This window comes from Dermacentor variabilis, chromosome 6 (assembly GCF_050947875.1).
Source record: "Dermacentor variabilis isolate Ectoservices chromosome 6, ASM5094787v1, whole genome shotgun sequence".
In the NCBI taxonomy this organism is placed as follows: domain Eukaryota; kingdom Metazoa; phylum Arthropoda; class Arachnida; order Ixodida; family Ixodidae; genus Dermacentor; species Dermacentor variabilis.
Genome location: NC_134573.1, coordinates 83,692,550 through 83,718,982, shown reverse-complemented (window position 1 = coordinate 83,718,982; position 26,433 = coordinate 83,692,550). Strand labels below are relative to the sequence as shown.

At 46.3% G+C, this 26,433-nt stretch overlaps 1 protein-coding gene across 1 annotated transcript; it reads right to left on the bottom strand.

Moving 5' to 3' along the window:
• On the bottom strand, window positions 1-25,510 carry LOC142584248 (abasic site processing protein HMCES-like). Its single transcript, XM_075694396.1, has 9 exons — window positions 25,342-25,510; window positions 20,392-20,529; window positions 19,592-19,819; window positions 16,669-16,864; window positions 15,082-15,156; window positions 8,916-8,978; window positions 7,173-7,285; window positions 5,375-5,455; window positions 1-397 (listed from the first exon to the last, which is right to left on the bottom strand). The coding sequence occupies exons 1-9, from the start codon at window positions 25,359-25,361 to the stop codon at window positions 193-195; spliced, it is 1,119 nt and encodes a 372-aa protein (XP_075550511.1). The 5' UTR covers window positions 25,362-25,510; the 3' UTR covers window positions 1-192.
• Between the last annotated feature and the right edge of the window lie 923 nt (window positions 25,511-26,433).

Sequence of the window (26,433 nt, the reverse complement as noted above, 5' to 3'; positions counted from 1 at the left end):
GACAATGTTTAAAGTCAATCCAATTTCGTCGAGTTTCTCCGAGCTCTCGCCGGCACGGGCGAGGACGTTGGAGTCCAAGTGCTCGACAGGCCGGCATACCGTGGCGCGGGGTCACCTGACAGGACCGCTCAGCGCTACCGACCAATAGCGAGCGCCTCATCCCGGGCCGCGCAAGAGGCTAACGGACGCCTCTCAGTACGAGCGGCCATGGCGGCGGGAGTCGCTGCGTTTGTGCGAGTGCTTGCGCTGGCGGCGCTCCGAGGAGTCGGAAGCTGCGCGGTGGCGCGTCTTGGAGCGCTTCCGCGTCGCCGCCCTGGAGCGGGAGCGGCGGTGGGAGCGGGTGCTCGACGACGAGGAGCGGTAGCTGGCCGACATCGCGGTTGACCGGGAGCGGCTCCTGCGGTGCGCGAACAAGCCACTGGTTTCGTTAGCTACTTTAGGCTATCCTAACCTGTAACTTGGGCACAATGCTCATTATATATATTTTAGAACATCTGAAGAACGCTAGCGTGAGCGCATGCAGAAATACCAGGAGACGTAGACACGAGTAGCAGCACACGGTGGCGGCATCTTACGAAGCTGCGTTTAACCCTTTATTGACGAGTATTACTTACAGGCAAAAATTTAATTGCTGAGTTTCGGCAGTCAATATGAAGTTTCTAGGTAAACGTATTTGGCCATCGCTGCATGACAGCCAGCAAGCGTAATCTGTTGGTTAGAGCAGGAACACAAGCCGAGGAAGAAGCTTGGCACGGGGCTCGCTTTCCTTGGAAAGCGCGGTAAAAGTAGACAGAACGATGAAAGATCTCCGGCTGCACTGAGTGCCACACACGTGATGTGAAGCAAATGAAATGCGCAGCCATGGTTTACATATGACGAGAGCTGTCTGTATAAATGCGAAACGAAGGCACAGGTGGCTCGAGGCGAAGCCCCAGTCCGGTTTTCTGCTTGGTGATCTCTCCGTATTGCTGAAAAAAGTTTCCGAAAAACTTTTTTTTTTTCATTTTCGTTGATTATGCTTATTCTCGATGTGTTTTACATATTGAGATAGAAAATAGACATTTCTTCCGCTATTTATATGCGCCGTCATGAAAGGGTTGGTGGTAGGTATATATTAAAGAAAAAAAAAGCATTTGAGCTGTGCTACTAAGGTACCATTCTACAATACGAAGAAAGCCGATTTTAGAGCGAAAGGGGGCGGGGGGGAGGGTCCTGCATCAACTCGCTGTGACGGCATGTATTATGATGCCGCCTGCTCGGTTAGTTACCTATTTGTTGGTACAAATGGACTACGTTGTATTCCAAAAGAGGCAAATACAAACCTGGGTAAGTCTGAAGAACATTTACTGAGCCAGAGCGGCCTAATTACGAAAACGCGCGTTGAGATTCTTAACGTCAGAGTGACGTGCCAGCGCTGGAGCTTCGGCGCGAAATCTAAGGAATAAAACTTCGGCCCTCATTTTCTCTCATAATAATAATCCCTCTAGTTCAGTGAAATTAACGAAAACACAGTTTAAAAAAATACTTTACCAATCTAAATTAACTTAGCGATGCTATTTAGTGCCCCTTTAACTAGAGCGTGCCCAACGTTTGTAATAAACACTGCTCGCACTTCTCTGGCTTGGGTGTCGCAAAATTGCCCACAATGAGGCCTTTGCGACAGGTTGTCATCATGACGACGGCAGCTTTAGGCTTCTTTATTTCGTCCTTTTTTAGGATAAAAGTAGTGCACCAAAACAACGTTCTTAACATGTCATGTTTGGGCACAGCGTCGAAATGTGTCGCTACTAGTGCAGCTGTACTCGGACACGCCTTCCGGTATTCTGTTTTCAGTAACATGCACTCCTGTTATGATTGCCTTTTCTATTGTGTGATGATGTATAGCCAGCGATTGAAAGATTACAGGAAACGGGTTCCACAAAGGTTATCAGTCTCTGCGCTCTCAAAGCATGCCGCTTGTATTTTAATAGGCGATTGTGTAAGGCATGCAAACTTCTGCAGAGTACAGAAGCTTGTGTGCCTTACACAATCGTCCCCCCCCCCCCCTCTAAGACTCTAAGATCGGCTTCCTTCATATTGTAGAATGGAAACTTACTAGCATAGCTCAAATGTTTTTCGCAGCGAAGCTGTATATGGGCTACCCCAGCGAATTTTCTGCGTCCATTCGCGTGAACCATCACGTCGACAAAGAAAAATGTTTGTCTTCAGAGCTAGTGTAAAAGTGTTTAGTCTTGCAGGTCCATTAGCGTAACTGTCAAAACCTATGCTGGATGGCCGATTGTTCATACTAGTAGCTATGAACTCGAAAGTATGTGACCATGCTTGGTGGGAATCTGGCTTTTTTCACGTATCCTGTTTCCGGCAAGCCTTCGACGCTGGTTGTAGAACAGCATGTTTAGGAAGGGGCGAGAAAAGTTCGTAAGGACAACGCATCTAAATTTAAGGAATGATTTTCGGCTACACATTATTCGCTACCGTGGTCACCTGCAGTTGAGCAGTATCCATTGTTTTGTAATTTCGTAATTACGATGGAGGAAAAATATGTCAAAGAGACATAACTTTATTACAATTTGCCCGTATAGCTGACTCCGCTGAAAGAAAGTCAATGTCGGGGGATTATATGCTTAATGCATTTTCTAATGCGCTCTCGTAACTAGAGTGAAGCTTGATTTACTGTGCAGTCAGTCACAGTGCGTTGTCTCATCTCAAAGTACATGCAGCAAGTAATTATTTGCTCCACGCATTATACGATGTAGAAAAAAAAACACATTTCACCGCTGCTGACGGAACGTGGCACGTCGAGCATCGTGTGAAATGTGATAGTGCCTTCAGAAAGCGGTCACGTGAATAGGTGGAGTCCATATCCACATTCCAGCGACGGTTGCCTTGGAATTCTTTGGCCGGCTGCATGCGCCGGCAGTGATTTGGGAGCTGAAAACACGTCGCTGACGCCCTGTTTTGGACGCCACCCATAGCAATATACTATGCACGCTGACGTGAACTAGAGCGACAGAGTTAACAAAGCGTGCTGAAGTTCAATGTTTGATGCTATTTTTTACCACTACTGGATAGAAATGCCAAGGACATTTTGCGTACACAGCTAAGCACACGTTGAACAGTTCTTTAAGCACACCGGCACACAGACGAAATTTAACGTGTAAATCGCGTAACTAACTATAGGGTTTCTGTGTTCAATAAAAAAAGTTTTCAGGTGTGAGTGAAGCGCTGTCCTGTCGGCTTTTCTGTAAAATTTTTGTCTCTGTGCTGGTGCTTTCTATAAGACCTGTACAACATGAAATTTTATCAATGAGCCTGATTCGCCACCTTGGTACGGATAAATACAACATAACTAAATGTGCTAATCGACTTTATGATTATACATGCACTACAGGTCACATATTTACGATCGGCAGCTGATGGCGCACCTCCATGCGGAAAACAAGCAAGTGGTCGATAAATTCTTGTGCGTTGAAATACATTGCTCTTTCGTTCTTTTCTACGTTTCCTTTGCATCGTAAAACATTCCCCGCGCAATGCAAAGCGAGACTGCCAATATATAAGCGCGACACCCAACCATTTCCTGGGACATGTTGAACTTAAATATTTATCTGAAAACCCGTGCCCATCTCGGGGCTACGACTGTGAGGACATACACTTGAGCCCCAAATAGTTTTATTTTAGCTGTTCCAATATCTGGTCTAAGCATACTTTTTGTGTGTATGTTGTAGAAAAGCTAATTAGTTAATTTATTTTAATGATGCCGATACGAGGCCACCAATTTTCAGTAATACATCCGTGCTGTTGTATCTGCAGTTGTAACTGCGTATGTCTGGAGGTTATTTGTTGTGCGAAAATCGTTTGTTTCGTTTTTTTATCTTGAATGTAATCTACTGATCATAATCTTTCTACTTTTATATCCGTGTGTTGTAATTTAAAATGCGCATACCCTTTAATAATTTTGTGCCTGTCAAGTTTTAGTTTTTGTATTACGAAGTGCTGCTGCCACTCCAGAAATTTATTTCAGGGGCTGTTAAGTTCTTCTAAAATAGATGTTTCTTTTATAGCCCGCCAATCTATATTTCAACAGAATGAAAATAAACTTTAATTTCACTTGATTTGAACTGCATAGAATACACGCTGCATGATGTCCGCCGCTGGTAATATCTTATCGAGAATATACCCTCCTTACATCATTATGCACAGTTCAAAGAACCACATATCTTTTCCGCAAGAACGTTCCGTAAAACTAATAGCATAAATTTATGTTTTTATGTGTTTGCATACCTTAAAGGCAAATAGGACGTTACAGGAGGCAACAGACACTGCATCAGTTGGAATGAATCAGTATGCATATGCCAGACATGTGCCAGATGAATTAATAAACCAAGAACACTGAGAAAAAAAAAAGAAAGCGATACAACTAAGGGCACCGTCAATCTATATTTCAACAGAATGAAAATAAACTTTAATTTCACTTGATTTGAACTGCATAGAATACACGCTGCATGATGTCCGCCGCTGGTAATATCTTATCGAGAATATACCCTCCTTACATCATTATGCACAGTTCAAAGAACCACATATCTTTTCCGCAAGAACGTTCCGTAAAACTAATAGCATAAATTTATGTTTTTATGTGTTTGCATACCTTAAAGGCAAATAGGACGTTACAGGAGGCAACAGACACTGCATCAGTTGGAATGAATCAGTATGCATATGCCAGACATGTGCCAGATGAATTAATAAACCAAGAACACTGAGAAAAAAAAAAGAAAGCGATACAACTAAGGGCACCGTAAGGCAGAAGGTAAGAACAAATGCAAAGAGTAAAACTATACTCTAATTACAGCTCTAATCCGAGATAAAAGGATAATCTAGACAATTGAAGCGGATAGGGCTATCCATTCATTGCCCGCCTGTGGAACGAAGAAACAAAACTGATTTCTAGCGTAAAAAAAAGCAAACACGAACCTTAAGACGATTATGAGTACGCGACGTTATGCAGGTTGTTTCTTAGAAAGTTCTACATTTTTGGTATTAGGTGGTAAATTTTCTGAAAGTCCTATAACTGGTAGCAAAGGGAGAGCTAATGCTACCTTCACAGATGACACGCTGGATGTACGATGGCACTGAAACGAGCTAACGAGCTAAAGATGACTCTAACGTGTCAAGATATTCATAGCCTGGATTCCATACCATGTATGCGTGCGTACTCAGCTTAATAGACCGAATTAGTTCTTATAATGCAACAATTTCAGGGACAACGACGCCCTGGATATGTTTCGCTTACCGTAACCAAGTGATTAACTGCATTGCTTTCGATAAAATGTTAGCGCGTAGCATGCACATGAGTGTCTGCCGTCGCGTGACTCACCTGTGCGCCTTCTTGACTGGCTTGGAGGGCGATTTGGAGGCACGCTTCTTGGGCCTCGCCACCACGTTGTCTCCCTTATGCCTGAGAAGTGGAGAAGAAAGATTCCAGCGCTGGTCAATCAAGGAAAGGTTGCCCACCACACGGTGGTATGTGCTATAGACGACTTGCACCGACGTCATCGTAGACATCGGGTGTGTTCCAATTCTGGCCAGCGTCGGAGACAGTCTACGTACACAGCTATAAGGAGACAGCCGAGAGAGCTTCGAGGCCATGTAATGGGACGCGTTTCTAGCCGTCTGGAAGACGCACGGAAGACGCTTCTGCGACGTGACGCCTCCTCGCAGCGACAATTGAAAATTAAAAGAAGCACACATTATTTCTATATTCCAGGTCTACGCCTGCAAACCTATGAAAAACACGATGAAGCTTACATTAAGGGCGTAGGATAACGCGTGTCAACTTTTCTTATGCACAGGCAACATTCCTGTCAGCTTTCCAAGCGTCCTGCTCAGCCGCCATCTTGTTTGGGCAGGAAAGTATCCCGCATCGTCTTTTACATAGACGCTGTCGTCGCGAAGCTGTCTACTTTGATGTCTTCGTTAGAACTGGAACTGGATTTAGGATGGCCGCTGTCCGCTTGGCGGTCTACTTTGCCGTCTACAGTGAGTGTTGGAACACAGCCCATGTCGGAGGACTGGCGCTGTGAGAAGCAGCGGCTTCTGTGGCGTCTCGCGCGCTAGCTCTGCCACGATTTTTCCACAGGTACCAACAGCGTTCCGAACGTCCCTCTGTGATATTGGAGCAGATTACCCGGGGCACATACGCTGACGTCATCCTAGCCGCCTGGTTGGAGGACCATGCAGGCCTGAGCAGGGTGAAGAGCTGAGTGCATGACGTCACGTGCAAGTTGTCTATATTTCACGAAGAACTAGCCCAATTTCATACTCTCGTTCATTATCGGAGCCCGTTGACGCCTAGAGGGTTGGCAGCAAAGGTTAATTAATGACTTTTAACCAAATTTATGAAAATGAGAGTCACTGCCGCACAGCCTCTGACGTCCCCGTTAAATTGCAAAGCTTTAGATCGTCTCACGCCACTTTTGCAGAACTGCGGGATGTATCACTCGACGATGCTCGTCTGCTGAAACAAAATTTTGAGCGAGTTGGTCTTACATGACAGGCGAATCACAGCACAAAGCATGATCGCAGAAACAAGAGTGTGTATATAGTGATTCTCAACTAATCCATCAGCACGGAATGCACATACGCACATACTCTACCGAGCAGGACAGTAGTGTGTGAGCACTTCCTACATCGTCCTTCTGTGTATATCCGCCGCGTCAGTCGCGCTGCTGAGGTCGTGGCGGTCGCATTCCGATGGGGCCGGAATGCAAAACGCGCGCACACTTAGAGTTAGGTGTACGTTAAGAAACCTCAGGTGGTCAAAAGTAATCCAGAGTATCCGACTACAGCGCGCCTCGTAATGTGATCTTGGTTTCGGCATATTAAACCCTAGAATTTAATTTTTTTACATATCCTTACTCGACAAAGCAATAACTTTTCTGCGCACGCGTTGAGCCCCTGTGATTTCATTGTTTTCTGTGCCTATTTTTCATCCTGTACAATAAGTACGCATGTTTCGTCCTTATAAAATCGTTGAAATTCATTGACTTTCGTGTCTTGTTTTCAGCGGTCATCACTTTTCCAGTGCTGTGCGATTCACCCACCATCATCTGAGTGGCGGCGTCCGTCGGCAAAGGAGTGCAGTATATAGTACAGAGCGCAGATGCTACACTCACTCTTCAGTGCGGTAAGGGAGCACACAAGCGACGGTGTTGTTGGTCACCTTGGACACAGTGGGGGAGACCGGATGACACACCAGGTTGGGTGGGCAACGCACGGAGTACGTCAGCTGCGTCCAATTACACGTCAAAACGTCGCACCATACTTCTCTTTTACTGAGCAATTGTGAGCTATAGCTTTAGTCATCGCGCTATCCCTGTAACGTCACAGCTCCTTGTAACATCACGGAAATAAATTAAGAAAACGTTTTTACGAATTTGAGTCGTGTTTCGAACCAAGAACCCCAAGGGTCTGAAGCTGGTGTTCTACCACAACTCCACAACCGCCCTGCTTTTGTGGCAAAAAAAGGTAAGAAAAAGGCAGGAAAGAAAAAATAAGCTGCGTTCTTTTCTCCAACCTCACAAAATGGTTTTAACGAGTAATTTAAAAAATAATATCTTAAACTATAAAATCTCGTCTTTCGAGGTGTAAATTAAGCCTTGAAGTAACCAATGACCAAAGCACCGAACGACATATACCGAGCAAGCAACGCTCGAACTCAATCTTTTGTCGTCTCCTCACATCTTGCAAAGATAAAGGATGCTTTTAAGCTTACTACGCTCTGCAAATTGTTCTTAAGAAGTCGCATAAAGGTAGCACAAAATATAAAATTTCTCCTTTGTTTACATACTTTATACCGTAAAATAACATAAGGGCACATTAAACATGGCACATCTCGTCGTCTTCTCGCCCTGCAGTTGAGCGGCTCAGTGCTGTCGTTGAGTCGAAGCTGCTGATTTTGTGTCTTAATTATGTTAATTTAAACCTCTTTTTTTATTGCGATATAGCAATTACATAGACACTCCAGGCGCATTTATGCCGTCGCCGTGACGTTCTGGATAACGTCCAAGGGCGATAAAATCATAAAACCGCGCGCCTATGCAGTATGCGCGAGTGAAAGCGTGCGCGAGAGTGAGCCGGCAATCGCGGTTCAATCTCGCGCATGCAAGAGAGAAAAGCGGGGAGGAAGCGCGCCGTCTTCCGCCGCGCTCAAGGCTCCGGAGGAAGGGTAAGGAGGGGAGGCACGTTCCACTCCGGCCGGCCCGGGTGGCTCGTGCGGGCGCGCACGGCCGCCAGGACAGCTGTATCTTGAAAACCATCTGCGACTGCGACAGAGTCCTCCTTAATTGCGCTCTGTTTTCGCGGCTTAGTTCGCGCTGGGTACGAGACCCACCACGAAGGTCAATTCACTCGCTGTAGCTGCCGCGCTTCCTGGCTCCAGCGTTTTTACAGCAAGTTTTCGCGGTTATCGAGTGAGATGTTCATGTTTGTTCGTGTGTGTGTGACACCACGCTTGTTAATTTAGTTAGCTTGCCTATGCCTACAAGTTCATACGGCCGATAATACTGCTATCCTTACTTCGTGTAGCTTTCCACCAATTTGCTACTGCAATCGATGCTTCGCCTTTCGGGCGAAACTGCGACTTTTCTTTTTTCTGCATTCAGTTCATAACCTCCCAGAAGTAGAAAGCATTGCTCAAACATCGTCATATATATCAATAGTGTTAAAATATGACTTGGCGCGCAAACTATGAGTTGTTTAGGAAATTACCTATTGAGTTACGAATGCATTCGGCATTATATGAGAGATGACCCCATACGGTTGCGATTTCAAGGTTTGCAGATGTAAGCATTTTTATTTCTTATTCGTAGCAAAACATATGGAATACCCGAAAGTGCGTGAGAGGAAGCAGCGTATACCTCTTCGAAGGTGTAGTTGGGGTCCAACCATGACGCCACGGCCTCTTCACCGTCCAAGATGACCTGCACCGTACAATGAGAACATGCACACACTCCGCGCTCCATCGCCGCGGTAGCTCAGTGTTGTTTTCATAGGTCTAAAGCTCACCCCCTTACGCCCTTTCAAAAGAGTGTTTGAGTGAAATAATGAACTCATATGAAAGTGTGTCTTCTTGGAATTGCAAGGTTTGTGCCAATGGGTGTGTTGCCGAAATGCACGATGCGTTTCCTTCTACAGCGATATTCGTTTCTCTCTCTCTCTCCCTCTCTCTCTCTCTCACACACACACACACACACACACACACACACACACACACACACACACACACACACACACACACACACACACACACACACACACACACACACACACACACACACACACACACACGCACGCACACACACACAAACACACACACACACACACACACACTATTCGGTGAATACACTGTCGCCGAAGCTACCGCAAGGTATGTAGTGCACCTGGAGAGCATGACGGCGCCTCTAGCTACTGTGTTAGACTGTGTCCATACTCTCGAGTTTATCGGGAGACCATCACCCGGGGTAAAATAATTTAAGCACACCTATCAGCAGGATATGAAAAGTAGGACGCGAGAGTGAGGGCAAAATAGCTGTCTCTCCCCACTTTATGACCGGAGCGCGCCATCTGCACAGTAAATGCCTAATTGTTATCGGTAGCAGATTCCTCCGCAAGCCCCCTGAGAATGCTCCAACCGGCACTGAATGAAACTGCAACACTCACTGCGCATAATATTGCGCCGCCTTCGATGCCACACCAGAAAGAAATTCCCGTTAGGAACTATAATTGGCTGACGCGGTATGATTCGTTGACGCTTGGCAACTGCATTATAAAACACTGCAACAACTTAAGAGATTTCAGTGGTAAAACGCACCAAATTATAGGGGTACGAAAGGAAAAACCGTGCCCACGGGCCCTGTCTCTCTATTTCACAACTGGGGGTGTCATATAGTTGAAGTAGCAGGATGACAATCGTAGTCTACAGTGATCATATGACATGCTCGAATAACGAAGGCGCGAACCTCTGGGAAAGAAATGTGCACGGTTTTTAGAGAGCAGCTCTTAGACGTCCGTTCCTGCGGCGAGCGTCGGTGGTGTCCCTCCTCTTAATCGAGCGAACGAACACAGCAAAAGGATGAATACGGAGCGCGCATGAAAGACGGCGATAGCGATGAGAGCGCGAGAAGGAAAGCGGAAGAGGAAGGTACAGAGAAAGTGTGAGAAGAAAAGCGCAGTGCCGCGCACGACGGGCTTTGCTGCGACGATGGCTATGAAATGGCGCCAGAGTAGCGCGTGTTGTCTGCATGGAAACAAAGCGCTGCATTAGGGGAGGCCTGGCTGCGGCGGCTGCTGTGAATCGCGCCCACGTAGCACGATTAGCGAGGCAGTCGCGCAACACTTCGCTCCGATTGCAACGTGCCGTACGAGACAGATTGTCCGTGCCAGTCAATACATCGCGAAATGAAAACACGAATACAGCCGCTCTCAAATTTCGCATTAGGGAGTACCATAATCGTAGGTGAATTTTTTTTTTACTTGCATGAAATGTTAAAAGGCAGAACATCCGTAAATTACGTAAGGTGTATGTTTCGCACCTAACTCTTTTAGCAACCTGAAAATAACGAGAGGGTGGACGAAGGGCGCTTTGCTAACGAAATTTTCGAAATTTTCAGTAGAAGCATGGGTGCGGAGAGTATGGTTCAATAATCCACCCACAAGAATGTTATTTCCCTGAGTGTGTATGACGCTCTATAGTATACCGCTGAAAACAATATCGCGGGTTCAAATCCGCGCCGCGGCAGCCACATTCCGGTAAAAGCGCGGAATGCCAAAATGCTCGTGAAATAGCAGCACGCTAAGGAAACGCAGCTACAGACCAAATTCATCCGCAGCAACCGCCAAACCCTGCTGCGTTACTGGTGAGTTACTATAATCAACTGCACATTCTTGCGATGATAAGGCGATAAGACGTCATAAAGTAACATCATGGCCAGATGTACTGCATAAAGAGGTAACAAAGCTACACGTTAACGACAAGAAACAGGCAAGGTGTTGCTCGCACTCACAACTAACAAAACTGTCCTGGTGTTAACAGCGCAAAACGTAGAAGGGACACGAGACGAGGGGACGACACCGCGAGTGCTCGTGGTGTCGTCTTCTCGCCTCGTGTCCCTTCGACGCTTTGAGCTGTTAACACCAGGACGGAAAAGCAACAAGCCCAAGCTGCTAGTCTAACAAACCTAGCATGCAGTGAAATATACTATTTGGTTGTTTACGAACAGAGACCCTGGCGAGATTCCAGAGTTCCTCACAGCAATTAAAAGAATAAAGCTGGCAAGAAACAGCGTGGCAAACCGCAGTGGCACGGCAAAACAGAATCACGAAGATTTTCAACAATTTGCTTCTGCATCTAATCACAACTTTACCCGTGAAGATCGCATGCACTATTCGGAAATTCTTAAATATCTGTGCTTGAGGACCCATACCCACTGCTTTTATTTGAAAACGTACAAGGGTGTGTCACTCAACCAATTTGAAGATATGCTGTCTTTTTTTTTTTCTGCATTGTGAGTAGATAGCGCACGGGTCCAGACGTTTCTTTGGGTCGCTGGCTCACCACTGGCCAAGGCGGGTGAAAAAAAAATGCAAAGCGGTCTTACTGGACAGGAGCTTTGACATGAGGCAAGACTTCCCTGCCAAAGTTAGATAGACATGACACGTTGCGACTCCTCGAGTTTGACGTCCCTTTCGGCATCGCAGCGTAAAAGCTGCCTGCGGGCACTTCGTCTTTTGATGAGGACGGCCGTCTTGTTTCCCAATGAATTCTCATAAGGTGAAATTTGACGAGCGGTTGCGCGGCTGATCTTGCGCAATTACGTTTCAGTAGATTGATTGATTTTAACGTCCCAAAGCACCACTGGGTCTGTAAGAGTCGCCATAGGTCGACTACGTATTAATTTCGGCCACGTGGAATTCTTTAACGCGCACCCAATGTATACGGTACACGAACGTTCTCGCATTTCGCCTCCTCCTAAATGAGGCCGGGAATCGAGCCCTAGACCTTGTGCCCAGCAGGAGAACGCCAAAGCATCCGCTCCATCGCGGCGGGTACTTATTTCAGCGTATAGTGGAGCCGTATTGCCCATAGAGTTTTCTACAAAGGATTACTAGACAGAACTCCAGCGTTGGTGTCTCTTCGGGGGGTAGGAGGAGGAGGTGCAAGCGCGGTGGTTCAGCCAGCATGGAAATTATGGTTAACACATGGATGTGCCTAAACTTTGTCCTTCTGGCTTCAAACAGCTTCGTGGCTTTGCAATTTCGTCACTTTCGGCTATACATTACGCGTGCGCGCAGAAATTATAATTGCCTTGCTTTGTTTAGAAAACCAAAAGGGCTTAAACGCTTAAAGTGTTCCAATACTGTCACGAAAACGTTTGACGCCACAAGCGCAAAGAAATTAAGCAAAGTTGTGGCCTACCCATCATTCCATGCGCCAACGGTTGACGAACGACCGCAGCGTTAGTTCCCTTATAGTAATTTTGTTGGAAACTGTTCGGCATTATCGGTGCAAACAGCTTGGTGCTAGTCGCAATTGAAGCTTGCGTGCGCGGCACGATTCAGCTGGCACACGCAAAGTTGGCAGGTGGTTGGAGCTCCAACGTTAATGGCTACTATGCGGTCTCCCTGCGCTAAACCTCGTTCATGACCGACCGTTCAGGACCGACCAGGCGTGTTCCCATATTAGTTATAGAGGTGGGCAAATATCAAATTTTCCGAATGCAAATCGAATACGTATGGTACGTATCGACTATCAAATTGAATATCGAATAGTCAAACGCAGACGCGCATATTTACAGGAGCAATATTTAATTCGGTATAGTTAGGTACCACGCTTGTACTGACAAGTGGAAAAAAATGACAACTATAACGGACAATTGGCATCGGTTTTAAACAAAAGATCACTAATTGTCAATAAAGAATCTGCACAAATAACCCGTAAACATCTTTAGAGCCTGGTTGCAAACATTTTTTGATAACGAATGGCTGCTGTATGGCTAGCGTTCCAAAAAACTAAAATTAAGGGGGGTCTCAAAAAATGATCAAAGTTGTGAACAAAACTGACCAACCCTTCTCCTACCGGAATATGGGGGTAAGCGGAGCTTGTCCTGCGTGCACCTGACCTTCGTCACGTTTAAGTGACCTACGAGGTGACGGTGCCTGATTGCTTCGGACTCCCGCTCCCTCAGCACTGGATAATCTTCTCGTTGCTGCCGGATTGCCTGGGCTGAGGCGGCTCTAACGGCTGGATCGGCGCGCCGATGGCGAATCATTTCACGGACGAGTTCTCGCCGCCGCTCAACGAACGGTGCCAGTTCCTCGGGGGAACGTCCCATCCGTTTTTCGAGAGTGAGCTGAGCGGAAACGAAGCCGGCGATGCGCGCGCGATACCCTTTACTGCACTTCCCCTCCCCCGCGGAAGCGAAACGGCGCCGAGTGGTTGCACGCGTGGCGTGAGCGCGCGCCTATGCAGCTGGAATCTTTGATAATGTCACGCGCCGACGCCGGCGCACCTGTCCCCACACCAAACCGCCCTTTCCCCCGACTGCTCTGCTCTGGAAGCAACTGTGTCTTTACATGACCAAACAGCCACCTAAACTTGTGAGACAATACAAGCTTCGCTTGAAAAAGAAAAAGCTGCTGAAGGACTTGTGTGCCGTAGGTTCACATAAAAGGGTCCATTCCAAGGAATTCATCACTTGTTCTAGGGTAAAAGATAAAACTTTTACATGGCTATATAGACTGCAAGAAACGCGAAATTACAGACTACAGGCAAAACTCCCAAGTTTCCATGTAGGCTTCCACCGCGAAATCGAAAGCTTGCATTACCTATTTTGTTTCAGCATTGCTTAAAAAATGTTTGTCCTTGTTACACTTCTGATCATTTGCGATACTTTGTTTAGCAAGGGGGGAACAGCAACTCGACTTTAAAAGTGGGTTGTCGCGAAATATGGCGGTTAGCTTTGATGTTCGAAAATACCGAATAGATCATTTTCGAATAGGCATACGAATAATTAGTTGTAATATTCTATTCGTATTGGAAACCTTCAAATATTCGCCCAGCCCTACTATTGAGCTATTCGCTGAACATGCACATTTCGCTAGTGATCGTCCTCATTCTTTTATTCTTTTCCACTACATCTAAGTAGACCCATTATATATATATATATATATATATATATATATATATATATATATATATATTCGTTTTGTGCGCAAAATGTTACAACTATGAGACACGACGAAAAGTAATTCTTGTGAAGGCTGTTGCAGTATAGTGTATAGCGTATATATTCCTACAGTGTATAAGGAGCGGAGAAATGTGCGAAGGCAGCGGAAAGGCTTCTAATAATTACGCATGAACATCTATCTCAGACACGTTGAAAGTACGCATTTGCGACATAGCAGTATAATCCTTATCTTATGAGAAGCATATTTTCGGGTGTTCGTGCTCAAAAACAACGTAGCTTTATGTTTTTTAGAGGCACGAGCATCGAGTGACACTCTTGCTTGTTGCGCAGCATTTCCGGTTCACCTCGTGAGACGACTGGGGAGGAAATTAAAAAAAGAATCAGAAAGAATAGAAAAATATATTACAGTACAACATCCATGGGTTTCATATAGGTAAGATATAAGAGCATAAGTTTAATTACAAATTGAGTTACTGATGTGTCTCGAATAATTAGAATTAATTAGAAGTTACTGAGACGACCGGGGACGAAATTGAAATAATTTCGAAAAATATAGAAAAAGCCATTACAGTACAAAACTCGTGCCTTTCATTATAGATATTATATCATAGAATAAGCTCAGTTACAATTTGAGTTACTGGAGTGTCTGGAATAATTAGAATTAATTCGAAATCACTGATTACCGCACATCAAAGCACAGAATCGTAGACGTTAGAGACCCGCCACGTGAGCACGGCTTTGGCGAAATCCCTAGAAAACAGGAAGTAGTAAGCGGAACTAATGACGTCTATAACGCGGAGCGCTTGACTGACATGGTATTGTCCGTATATCCACTTACGGGCACACGGTTGTGAAGCCACTGCAGGTAGCGTGGAGCGTCCATGGTCAGAATGCTGTAGCTGTACAGGACATCCTGCGAATCAGGGAAGGTGAACGACAGCGAAAAGTAAAACTTTCAGGAGTGTCTCCGAATGCGCTTCTAATGATGGCCAGATGTACAGAATAACGCAACATGATCATGCACACGTATGTGTGTGTGGCGAGATTCCTATATTACAACTACACCTAGTGGACGTTGTCGCGTCCCAAAACGGCAATGCACATCTGCAAATATGCAAAATAAACTCGTTTCTCGTTTCCTTAAGCCTCCCGACCTCATCTCCTCACCAACATGCAACAGGCTTAGTGCGACACAACGGTGTAGCGCAGGCCAGCTGCCATGTTCTATCCGCCCTGGCAGCGTAGGCAAGCGACCCTCTGATAGTCGCCCGAGTCCGAACCACAGACCCCTGAACCGGACCACAACGACGCTGGTAAATACGCTGGTCGTTCGCTGGTAAATAAGTTGAAATCTGCGTGGCCTTCCAATATAAATTACATCATATTTCCCGACATAAAGGTATTAGAGTTATTGGTATAACGAATTACATGCCGCGTACCTACATCTCCTCGTCGCAAGTTCTTCCGCCTTTGCACGTTGCTTGCTAGGATTGAAACTGCTTATAGTTAGTCCAGTATAAGCCATGACAGCGTAAAATACACATATTGCTTTTTGTGTTAGGCGTAGATGTGTGCATTAGCGATTTTGCATGTATCCCCTAATACTGTTTGATCGTAGATTTTCTAGCGCTATAAATATTCACGCTGCACGCCACGTGTTTCAGCGACGACTATAGTTGCAGGATTGAAGTAAGCCAGTAACTAAAGCATGACCTTTTGCTAGAAACTCTGTCCCTATATAGCACCACCTTCAAGAAATACGGACTGAAAATGTGTCGTCAAAGGCCACAGCTGCGCCCGTCAAACATTTCTCCGTATACGGAGAAATGTTTCACGGTCCGGAAACATATAAACCAAAAACAGCGCTGAATTTGGATGCGGATTTTAAGTATTTATTTCTCGACACTGGTTCAGGGCACAAAGTGTGTGCGCATGTGCGCATGTGTGCGCATGCCTGTGCTTGATTTCTGTGTGCGCGTGTGCATACATACGTTTGTGTGCGTTTCTTGTTTGTATACGTGTTGTGTGTATGCGTGCATGTGTGTGTGTTTCTTGTTTAGGTATGTGTGCGTGCATGGATGTATGTTGTTCGTTTGTGTTTGTACGTCGTGTGCGCGTAGTCGCGCATGCGTATGTGGTTTGTTGTTACTACTGTGAGTGCGTGTCTGCGTGTGTTTGCGCGCGCGCGTGTTTCTTGTTTATGCATGCATGTTGGCAAGTACGGATGTATGTTATTTGCATGTTGCGCGTACGGGTGTCCGCGCATGCATGTGTGTTTGTTGTTTGTGAGTGCGTGTATATGTGTGTGTTCATGCGCGTGCATGTCTCTATGTGTTTGTATATACATGCGTGTGTCAGTTGTTTCTGCGCGTGCTTCAGCGTCCGTGTCTGCGCGTTTGTTGGCTGCGCGTTGCTTGCGGCCTACTTTGGAGGTGGAGACGTCGAAGATGCCCGCCATGGTGAGCAGGCGCGGCCCAATCCAGTGACCGTTGTGCATGAGCTGGTGCGCGTCGGTCACTCCGTCCCATTCGCGCGCCGCCATGTCGACGCCCCGGGGCTGCTTGAAGTACACGTAGTACGGCTGCTTGTTGCCGTTCGTCTCGTTCTTCCACTCGAAAAACCTGCCGGCGAGAAAGCGAACGTGGTTGCACTCGGCACAGCTTCTACGCCACGCGGGCAGAAGCGCATTTGTCCCGCTTCTGGTTGCAGCTTTCGCTACATGTCGTCACGCAAGCGTGGAGCCTAATAAAAAAAAAAGTAAAGCTCTATCCAGTTTCATGCACCGGAAAGAATACTAAATTCAGGGGTGGAACTAACAGTCTTCCAGTTCAGTGCTTGCGTACCTAGACCCAAGTGAACAAGGAATAGCATTCGTGCAAATTATTTAGGCCTATAATTTACTAGTTATTGGTTAGCAGCCAAGGGCGCGAGAAGTTAAACAGCCCGCACAAATCATCTACCTATATATATATATATATAATTCGTGCAAATTATTTAGGCCTACAATTTACTAGTTATTGGTTAGCAGCCAAGGGCGCGAGAAGTTAAACAGCCTGCACAAATCATCTATCCAGTTGTTTCATTACAGTCGCAAAATAATGCGCAGGCTGTTTGACCAAAACAGGTAAGAAGAAAGGCTCTCAGAGCTACGTTCTTTACCCTATACTTTATTCATATCTGCATTGTTTATCACCAAACGCGCGTTTAAGCGACCAGTTCGTGCCGACAATAGCCGGTGCTCAGCGGCCGCGTATCTATAGTGCAGCTGTTCAAATAATTAATTTTTTTAGTCACGCCGCTAATTATACCATAATCGGCACTCAACAGGCCCCGGTCGCGCTATGCACGGAAACTTTTATTTTCCTCAGACACAACAAAATCTTAGTGACGCCAACGCCTCCTAAAGACAGTTCTTATTGTCAACCCGTATGTTGCTATTCTGGAAAAGTATTTTTTTTTATCAGGTGGCATGGTCACATGCTCACATCAGCTAATCCATGAAAGTGCACAAGGAATCCGTATCTCGGCAGTTTCCTCTGATAAAATCGCCTTTTGTTCACCCGAGCCCAAATATGCAGGTTTAACATCGCATGACAGTTTCTCGCGTTGGTTTTTTTTCATCCTGGATTGTCGCGTTATCTGCTGGTATTTGAAATGTACATCAAATTCATTTTTTGTCGTCGTCGGTGAAAATGCAGCAGTATGTCCTACACAAAAGTATACATCTGTAAAACTGGTGGCAACAAAATCATTACGCGTTTGAAATATACAGTGTGGCCTGCATCTAGCTTTATGTTACACAAGAATGTATTAGCATGTTATTCCTGGTTTAATCATGAAGTTGATGAAAGTCGTTGTCCACAGGGGTGGACATTGGGCCCGAGGAGGCCCTAAGAATACATTTAAAACCATTCCTTTCAGGAGACTCAAAGTGCAATGGGTGTCCCCTCACGACCGCTGTGAGGCATGCAGGGTGCGCACGCTATAGGAGTCATGCACTACATAGGTGCGCGCTCGAACTGCACGCGCAACACGCGACCTTCTTTTGCATTTTTTCCTGTGTTTTACGGCATGCCGTACTCAAGAAATAAATCTCAATGCAAGTCGATTTAACGTTGAGAGAGTACTCTATTCTTCTATATGTTTCTTCACTAGCTGTGGTTTCATCAGAGGCGAGCGAAGGAAGTGCTTTGTTGTTTACTCGGTGCAGAATGAAGCGCGGTCGTTCCAGAGTGCATATCATTGAACAGAAAACAAACAATAAAGCAGGAAACTTTGTGTTCGTAAAAGCCCACACATGCAATCAAGCTTTGCAGACGGTTGCCGACGATTCTCCGAGACGTTAAGAGACCAATGCCACTGTGACCGTGTTTAGCGCCAGAGGAGAGACGTAAACTGAAGCGAAAGCGTTATCCAAGAATTTAGGTATAACTGGACTGATTAATTACGTTACAATTTTTTTAGAATTGCGTAAATAAATGTAACTGGTAAAGCGAACGGAGACTTGCGAAGCCAGCGAAAACGCAAGAACGAGAGATGGATGTCGGCTACACGTTATTAAGGCTGTCAAACCGGCTTCCCGTATCGTCATGAATTTCGCCAGCGTCTGCTCTATCGACGATACATTTATTTGTTTTTTTTAGTTGCAATTGCAACTCTTTGTTCTTGCAAACTGCAAGAACAAAGAGCGTGCTGACCATTTTTGTAAACTTGTGTAGAGTCACAAGTCATGTCGATATCGAAACAAGATAAAGGTGTGCAGGGGAGGTATTCTAAGAGTCCACCTAGTGGAAATGTCCATTTCGTTTGCTGTTGAAGTTCTGATTGGTTAGACTGCGTTGCACGGCCGTGGCAACCAGGTGCCACAGCCAATCAGTACTTCAGCAGTAGGCAAAATCGACAGGTCCACTAGGTGGACTCTTATAGGAAATACTGCCCCTTAGAAGGCGAAGGCTTTGCGTGATTACAGTAGTCGAACACGGAATGGGTCGCCGGAGCCAGCGTTTGGACAAGGGAACTCGTCTTCGTCAGGGCAGCAGCCGGTTTCTCTTTACAGTGTCTATATATCTCACTCACCCTCACCGCCACAGGGGAAAGAGAATAAGGGTGTCTGTACAGGGTAGGTCTCGCAACCCTTCATTATCCTGCGCCACTCGGGGTAAGGGAGAGTGGGGTAAACGCTGCAAAGCGAAAGCAGTTGCTGGCCTGGCGATGACGAGCCTCCTTTTCGAAACATTGGCTCCAAAGGACAGTTCAAGTACAGTCGGTCATGTCACTTGGATGGGTCAACACAGTGCGAAAGCAACGTGGCCCGTATAGTCAGCGTAGCGTGTGCGACATGTACGCACCCTTCGGCGACGACCACGCAGCGCCTCTCGGCGGCGATGGCGCCCTTGAAGCTGCGTCGGTCCATGCAGCTCTCGAGGCGGCAGTTGACCGTGTTGAAGATGAAGTTCTGCGGCTCGCCCGAGAACCAGGAAGGCACGAGCCCCCAGCGCATGGGGCTCATCATGATCCGGTGGCCCGTGCGGCCCCTGGCGCTCTTGGGGACGTGGACGCTGCTCAGCATCACCGGGCTGCACGCAGCGACGGGGCGACAGCAGTGCACGTAAAGAAGAAGGCGCGCAACCGCAGAGTTGCCCGCAGTAAAATTGCCAGAGAGAGCTTTGGCGCTGTGATCGTTCAGCCAGGCATCTATGGGTAGTACATGTGTTTGTCTAATATTCGTGCTTTGTGGCTGCAAACGATCTTGCTACGTGATTTATCACGCTTTAGCTTTCTACATTTTCCAAGCTCTCATAGTTCTCTAGACACAGCAAGGCAGTCAGCCCTTGCACACGCGCGGTATCACTGCGAATTGCTGCATTCATAGGGCAAATACGTTGTTGAAAATGATCAATTTGCAAAGCCTTAACGCTGTTTGAAACTAAAAAGGACGAACTTTAGGGAAACCCACGTATAAACCATCGTTATCATGCTCGCCGAACCGCCATGTCTGCAGCTCCCGCAACCACTAGCACGAAACTTCCGTCTAGTAATTCCTGTAGGAAAACTTCCTGCCGCTATGCACACAAAAAGCACGCATGTGCGTGCAAATGTTACACGCACATTGAACATGCCGTATACACAGCGCGTCAGTGCCACTCACTGGTAGTTCCGGGGAGAGATGTTGTACGAGGGCCGGTACTCGCCGTGGCTGTTGAGATCCACCCACTTGGGATTGCAGAAGCGACCGTCGTCATCCTGATACTGGCAGGCGTGCAGCAGCGACGCCTTGCTCAGGGCGCTGTCAGGGAGGAGGGCCGTTCAAAGGAATGCATGCCACTGTGTCGCACTCTGAACGCATCTTGGTATAAAACGCAGAACACGGGAGTAGAGAAAGGAAAAAGAAACGAAATAACTTGGAAGGCGATTCAACATCTATAGCTGAAATCGATGAAAGACAGTCTTCTCGACCGAGTTGGGCATAAGAAAGGGATGCACGAACCGTGTAATTTTTTTAGGGCCGCGCCGAAGTGGCAACGTTCAATCTAAGTCAACTAGAGGTTAAATCGCCTTCCAAATATTTTCGACAGTAATCATCATTATCATCCTCTTGGTCATCATCAGTTATCATCATCATCATCGTAGTCGCAACGTACCCAGCGAACTCCGGGGCGCACACCCTGTGGCCCATACCAATTGACCCCAGTGGCACTTATAGTTGGGCTGCACTATTTCCGGGATTGCCCCACGAAAGAGGTTACGAAACACGCATACATCACACGGCAAAGTGGGGTAACTCGCCAAAAAAGACTTCGTCTTTAAAAAAAAAAAAAGATGTACTGCGCTTTCACCTCCGCTGTTTCGAACGTCACTGGCGTGATTCATTCTCGGAGGTTTGTTGTGGGGGTAGGCGCAGTGACACCACAAATGCGCTTTCAATCAATCACCTGCAAGAGCTGTTTATGACCAGCTCCCACTCTTCGTTTCTCGTGTTTCATTCTTTCCAGCCATATGCATGCTGCAGGAGTACGTTACCTTCGGGTCATTACCTCAGATCAAACGAGCCCGAAGGGAGACGCCAGCGCGTGCAGTGGCAGGCCCGTCCCTTTCATTGTCGCCGTCGCCGTGATGTTCAGTATAAATTCCAAGTGCGATATCAGCGTGACCGCGCGCCGTGCGAGTGAAAGCGTGCAATTGTGAGCCGAGGATGGTGACTTGATCTCGCGCGCGCTAGGGAGAAAGGCAGGGATGAATCCGCGCGGCAAAAAATAATATTGAGGGGCAAATTATAACCTAAAGAAACACCTATAGGCACAACTAATTGAGGCAATCTTTACAATTCATGCATTTTCTACGAAACTAAAAAAAAAATACTCGCTGCCTTGCGCCTCTTTTCCATCCACTTTCCGGGGTATTTATGTTTCTGCCAGAACTAACCCTGAAAGTGTTAGCTCCCAGGGTTGGTTCTTTCTTTCACTCTCTCTCGCTCTCTCTCTCTATATATATATTAAAAAACTACGTGTATGGGTTCGAGCATATATCTATGATGTGTTTATACATGATGCATATAAGCTGAAAATGTATAGGTTTGTCTGGAAAAATTGTGTATTGTATACTTACCTCTAATGCATTCAACAACTCTTTCTTACCTACTGTTCTTGAACCATGGAACGCGCTACTCGACGACATAGTAAATGAAAGTGATTCAGGTAAATTTAGGCACATATTGTGTCATGGTTTTAAACCTTTCCTCTACCACCATTGCGTTGTTATTCTAACGTCTACCTTCTATACTGCTCTGTTATACTGCCAGTGCTGCTGCCAGTTCTACTGCCGTTGGTGCTACCACTTCTATTGTTTTTGTTTGTTTGTTTGTTTGTTTTTGCTTCTCCCACAGCCTTCTAGCATGCATACTAAGTTTTGTGTACCGTTGCATAAGTAAACCATCTTATAATGATGACCATAGGGGTTACTGATGCCATTGCCCCCTTCCCGTTATGTAATACCCTGAAAGAGGTCTTTAAGGGACAATAAATTATGATACTGGGTGACGGCTACCAAAAATTTTATGTTAGAAGACAATAGCTGTTAAGTTTATGATAACACTGTGCTGCATCATCAAAAACATGTCAAGAAGTGATCAGAAATTCAAGAACCATTTTTGTAAAAAAAAAGCGCGCCGCCGTCCACCGCGCGCAAGCCACCGGGAGAGGGGGAGGGGGGGAGAGGTCGTTCTAGTTCGGCGGCGCCTGCGTATGGCGCGGCTGAGCGCGAGCCTTATCTTGAAAGCGATCTGCGATGAGTACAGATTCTAGGTGCGCCGAGAGCTGATGGCTTCGTGTGCACTGTGTTCGCGCCGCTCAGTTCGCGATGAAGTGAGAGTCAACACGAAGGTGAATTCGCCCGCTGCTGCTGCCGCTCTTCCTCGTGCCGGCGTTTTGACAGCGAGTGCCCGCGCTCATCGAGCGAGATATGTTTGCCTGTGCGCGCGTGACACCATGCTTGATAATTTAGTTAGTAAGCGAATGTTCACGAGCTTACACGGCGGATAAATCTGTCATCTTTACGTCGTATAGTTGTCTAGTAATTTGCTATCGTAACCGATGCTTCGCCCTTGGGGCCATTTGAGCGAATCTGCGACTTTTTTTTTTTGCAAAAGCGCCCAGTTTAATTAATTTTTGTTTCTCATATTATACAGGGTGGGCCCAGCTAACCTCGGCCACCTTACCCAAGGTTTGAAGATATGTCGAAGCAAGCAACGAGGACGAGACCATATGCATGTCTTTGGCCATTATACTGAGGAAGTAACACTATTTTTGTATTCTGTCGAATTGCATTAGTACTTAAAGGGATTGAGACAAATTTTCAGGGTACCCATTTTTTTAGTGCAACGGAAAGCTTGCTGGTCTGAATGACAAACCATACAGTGGCAACGCAGAAAACGCCGTGGAACATTTTTTATCTGATTTTTTCCGTCTGCATCGTGCTTCCTTAAGCACGCTGGAAACAGTGATAGGTGAGCACAATAGCGATTAAGCGCTGGCATTTGTGGGAAACAGACTACAACTGCGACCCTAGGTGTAAGAAAGTAATATTTTGTTTATCAAGCCAATGTTCCTGCGGTTCATGTTTCATGAAGTGTTTAATTATTTTTACAATACATGCTGTCCAAACCTACGCCCTAGCGACGGCTCCTTCCAAGTCAGAGAAACCAATCTCGAAGGCAATGCTTTTGCTAGTCACATGCACCAGACCTTTTAGCTAAGCCAAGCTAAGCGGTAGGATATGCCAGTAGTGCTGTTATTGAGGTGCTGGCACCCGGCCATTCGCGGCGCAATTAGTCGATGGCATCTTGTAATTCACAAGAACCACAGAACTCGTAGTATACTCACTCGCAAATTTGGGCTCATACAACAGCATCTTATATGCGCCGCCATGCATTGAACGACGCGACGGTTCTATAGCGCTCCACTCGTAACCACGAAGTTAGCGCTGCTCGTTAGCTTGGACTCTTTTTGCTTCGTAACGCGCATAGAATATATATAAGTATATATAGATAATATATAAGTATACATATAATATATAAGTATATAAATACATAAGCAAGCGGTACCTAACAACAGCTGACTTACGTACAGTTATCTTTTATACTTCATCCGAAGCACCAAGGCTTCACCGCCAGTTCGCGCCATTTACCATTTCTTGCGACGAAGTAGACCTTACAATTTAATTGTAAGGTCTACTTCAATCGCAAACCGCACGCTCGATTTTATCACTACAAATCATGGTCTTTTCATTTCCACCTCCATCGCACATCGTGTTCTGGCTGGTCGTCAGTTCCTTTTAAGATTATTTACCAACTTCGCTGGTATTAAAGTTGGGACGATACTTCCGATGAGAAATTAGGAGATGGATTCTAGGGAACATCGAATTCAGCATTTCCAAACTTCCTAATTGCTGCTCAATCATTTTTCTTGCACTGTAAAGAAAGCCCGCGAAATTACAGCGCTCTCAAACGTATTGCCTATGAGTGACAAGCGCATTATTGTTAAGACTCATTTGAAGCTTGCCAGCGTTAATGCCCGAGCGAGGGAAGGATGTTTACACGCTGGCCTATACTGCCTGATGCAACAGAAGCAACAGTAATCCAAGGCAATGGCAGTGGCGTATCACGGCTGAGAACATGGCTGAAAAGATACCGGTTTCTCTGCAAATGACCAGTAGCGGCACCTGTCAATGCACGGCGCGCGTTTTTCCATAGTGGTGGCAGATGGCGCCACCATGTTGCAGAAGGCGACATCGCGAGCTTCCTGGGTGTACTCAATGCTGCCTTTATGTTCTTTACTGTGAGGTACCTCTGGGCTGCAAATCTCGACTTTCTTACACACTTACTTACAAAGAGCGCATTTAGCCTGGCATACTGCTGCTTAGAAAGTGACAGGGCAGAGAGACACAGGCTTTGGCCGCGCGATTCACGCCAGTGATGATGTGCTTCCTTCTCGACAGTTTATAATAGCGATAAGCAGACCGGGCAGCACACAAGCTGTGCTAAATGTGCTTATCGTTCATACGCGGCACGTTTGGGAATACTGCAATCGTGGCGTGCGAGTAGGCATGCAGGCATATCACGCACCTTCTTATTTCTCATTTCGCGAACTTTCCTTAGAGTGCCGCAGGAATGACTATGTAGCAAGTAGGAAGTCAGAAAATCATGAATTACACGTTTCGTAGAACGCTCTCCAACTTTCTCATTGGAAGGATTGCCCTGACGTTATTCCTTGTGAAGTTGGTTAATTAATACTAATTAATCGTCAAATTGGGAAGAAACTAAAAATAGCGTCAGTTGCTGCAGGCGATACCCAGCTAGATGCGTTTGGTCGCGTCCCCCTAGAGTGCTTCGGCGTATTCTTAAACTTAGGAGTTAGCTAGGACACCCTGCGTACAGAGACGACGTGTCATTGGTCATTCGCTTTAACGCATTATGCTGTGCCCTCTCTCTCTATATATAAATACATATATATACACGCACACGCTCGTCGCCGCGACGCATCTAGCATAGCAATGAAAGACCATGGTGCCTTGCCGCAAGGCTAAAGCGACGGGGCAGACGTACCATGCCATGCGGCCGCACATGGTGTAGCAGCGGCGACCGACCCGCGGCTGAGCCTGGAGCTCGTCGTCCCACGGAGGGGCAGGTCGGGCAGCGGATCAGGAAAAATTTTGGGACAAGGCACACTGATCTCCAATCAAGCCATCGCCATCAGCCCCCGGAACAGGTCCAACAGCCATCTTCATCGTCTTCGTCGATGCATCACAGGGCCGAGATTGGCGTGACGGTTTGTCTTCCAGTTATCAGACTTGGCGCAGTTGCACGTTTCTACCCTCGAGTATTCTTATTTCAGCTTATTTTGCAGTCCTGTAGCGCGCATTCCTCGCTTGCCACCCTTTTGTTCGTCATCATTCCGAGGCATATGTGCGTGCAACTAATTTGATAAGGAGAAAAGCAACGACATCGGTGCGACCAGGTCTCGGCATTCGGTTGTTGGTCATCATCATTCTTTGGCTGGTTGATTGGTCGTGTGTCTGGCGTTTTTACGGGCAAGCGTTACTGGCCAACACAATAAATCGTTTTCTCATTGACTGTCGGAGATATTCTGAATTGCGAAAACGAACATTAGAAACGTCGTTCTGCCTTCTTAGATAGACTTAAATGTTCGAAACTTACTCTGAGGGCTCGACCCTTGGGCACAGCGACAGGAGGGTTGGTGATGCGATCCAGCATTTCACTGCAGGCTCGGAAAGATTTAGACTACAAAATCAAAAGTTAGAGTTTTGTTATAATCCTAGAAATCCATCATATTAAATGTATTTTATTTTCACGCATTCCTACATTCTATTAAATTCGTAAGCTAGAATCTATCTATTACTTCCCATATACCTATTCACCAATCTTGTTTACAGTTATATTACAATTCTTTTCTCTTATTGTTATGTGCCAATCCCCCAGAGTGGGCATGTTCCACTAACCTCTAGGGGCTCTACAACGGGCCAGCTCATCAAATGGGTGGTGTTGTACGAGGCCATACTTTACGAGGCCATACTTCTCATACGTATGAGGCCATACTTCTCATACTTTGTCTTATAAATTCTTTGCAAAGTTATTCCTTCGAAATCGAGAATCATAGCCCACAGACAAATGTCCCGA

Coding starts and splice junctions, on each gene's coding strand:
- LOC142584248 (XM_075694396.1), bottom strand. CDS start 25,361: ATGTGCGGCCGCATGGCATG. Junction 19,820..20,391: donor ATCTCTCCCCGGAACTACCA/GTGAGTGGCACT, acceptor CGCTGCGTGCAG/CCCGGTGATGCTGAGCAGCG. Junction 398..5,374: donor CCAGTCAAGAAGGCGCACAG/GTGAGTCACGCG, acceptor CGCGCACCGCAG/GAGCCGCTCCCGGTCAACCG.